Here is a 1790-nt window from a genome sequence, read left to right as displayed (position 1 = left end):
TTTAAGGCTTGGATTTAGGATGGTACCATCTTTAGGTGTAAAACTTGATACCTGATTGAGTTCTGGAAACCATTGCTGTCAAGAAACGAGATGTCTTTCAAAAAAGGAGCCCATGAAAACTGTATTTTGGTCACCAGAACTCAATTCACCTCTTCTAACTAAGTAATCATGAGATGAATGAAGAACAGAAACTACATATGGTAAAATCTCTGGTGAAATCCAACTATACCCCGATGCAACTCCTATACAAAAAAGGTAAGAGCTAGCTCAAGAGTTTAGGATTGAAGAGAAACTAAGATTTTAGTTTTAAGAATGAAAAATGAATTGTTACCTCCGAGATTCAGCTTTAGCTTCCCAGCCTCAATAGCTTAATTTTAAAGCAGATAAAGCCAGAGTAATGGCAAATTTGCCTCCATAAGACTCAGCCACAATATATAGAGGACTCTTTTGGAGGGTCTCATTCCTATTGAAAAATTCAATCAAGAATTTAGTTCCATCCTTTGCAGCCTCCACATCAGTCTTCACAAATAATGTGGTGTTTTTAACGTTTTTCACAAAATTGTAACATGTTTCAACTGGATAATCCTATTTAGATTGCAAACAGGCAAAATAAATTTAGATAAGGAGATACAAGAAAAAACCTGTAGGAAAATCCCATTTCAGTTTGAAAAACAGCATGGATGCTGATGTGATTATTCACCAACATTATGCAACCTAGTACCAACCACAAACAAAAGATCAGCTTTCTGCAACCATGTCAAATTTTTTTGGCTTTAGAAACATGTCTAGAGGTCCAAATTCTTCAAAATTACCAAATCCAACTCCTGAAGCACCCTTCATAAACAAAATACAGTTGATTGTATGAACAAGCAACAAAGATTGAAACTTGAAAAAATCCCACGAGAATTCTGATACTCACGGTCCGCCTTGCAGGCAAAGAATAATTGGCCAAGGCTTTTCTAGATCTTGAATCCTATTTGGACTTCTGTAGTACCACCATGGTTCGCCATCACGGGTTACGGTCTCGGTTGTTCCACATCCGTCGCGACATATCAGTTGAATATCGGGTGTTATGCACATTATAGTACAAGAAAGTTTTCCAAAATTTCGAAAAAATTACTAAAATTAGAAAATATCAAAAAGGCATAATTTAAAAAAATATTCCAGTTGACTCCGAGTTAACTCGGATATATTGGCCGATATCATGCATCACGGATTCGAATAGACCAATATTGACCGAGTCAGAGCAAGTCGTCATGGATATGGTAATATCCGCGATTCGTGGATTGGTATCGTATCGGTCCCCTCCGTTCCGGTTACGACTCGGCTGATATGTATTAGTATCGGCTGATATGGCGAACCATGAGTACCACCAGAACATGTGAGCCTCTGAAACAAACACAAGAACTCAATATCAGCATTGACAAGTGATCCTTTTAATTGGCATTTAAAACATCAGAAACATACTTGGTCTGACTTGAACATATCTCCACGCTTCTGATCCATCTTGACTTCCAACTACTATGGCTATTCCCACCTGAAATAGAACCATAAGAAGAGAAACAATGTCTGACCTTTCCATTTCGGACACAAAAGATAGATAAAATTGATCCTGACAAACAGACTTTGCAAATTTGTATGCAAGGATTGAAGAAAGTCGAAGACTTAGAAAGTTCGATTAGATATATTACATGGGTGATTTGTCCTAGACGCCTAGTTACCCATTGGATTTGGCTCCTCTCCATCACACACACACACACACCCACCCAATACCTTTTCCATTTCCCTAA

The 1790-nt window shown here is 37.8% G+C and overlaps 1 protein-coding gene across 1 annotated transcript; it reads right to left on the bottom strand.

The window, feature by feature from the left end:
* Positions 1-360: 360 nt before the first annotated feature.
* On the bottom strand, positions 361-1582 carry LOC113767137 (serine carboxypeptidase-like 51). Its single transcript, XM_027311318.1, has 5 exons — positions 1468-1582; positions 1214-1389; positions 813-834; positions 632-714; positions 361-585 (listed from the first exon to the last, which is right to left on the bottom strand). Exons 1-5 carry the CDS (start codon positions 1580-1582, stop codon positions 361-363), a joined length of 621 nt encoding a protein of 206 aa, XP_027167119.1.
* Between the last annotated feature and the right edge of the window lie 208 nt (positions 1583-1790).

This window comes from Coffea eugenioides, chromosome 1, assembly GCF_003713205.1.
Source record: "Coffea eugenioides isolate CCC68of chromosome 1, Ceug_1.0, whole genome shotgun sequence".
Taxonomy (NCBI): domain Eukaryota; kingdom Viridiplantae; phylum Streptophyta; class Magnoliopsida; order Gentianales; family Rubiaceae; genus Coffea; species Coffea eugenioides.
Note: the sequence above shows the minus strand (reverse complement) of the source record. Positions and strands in the feature narration are given on the sequence as shown.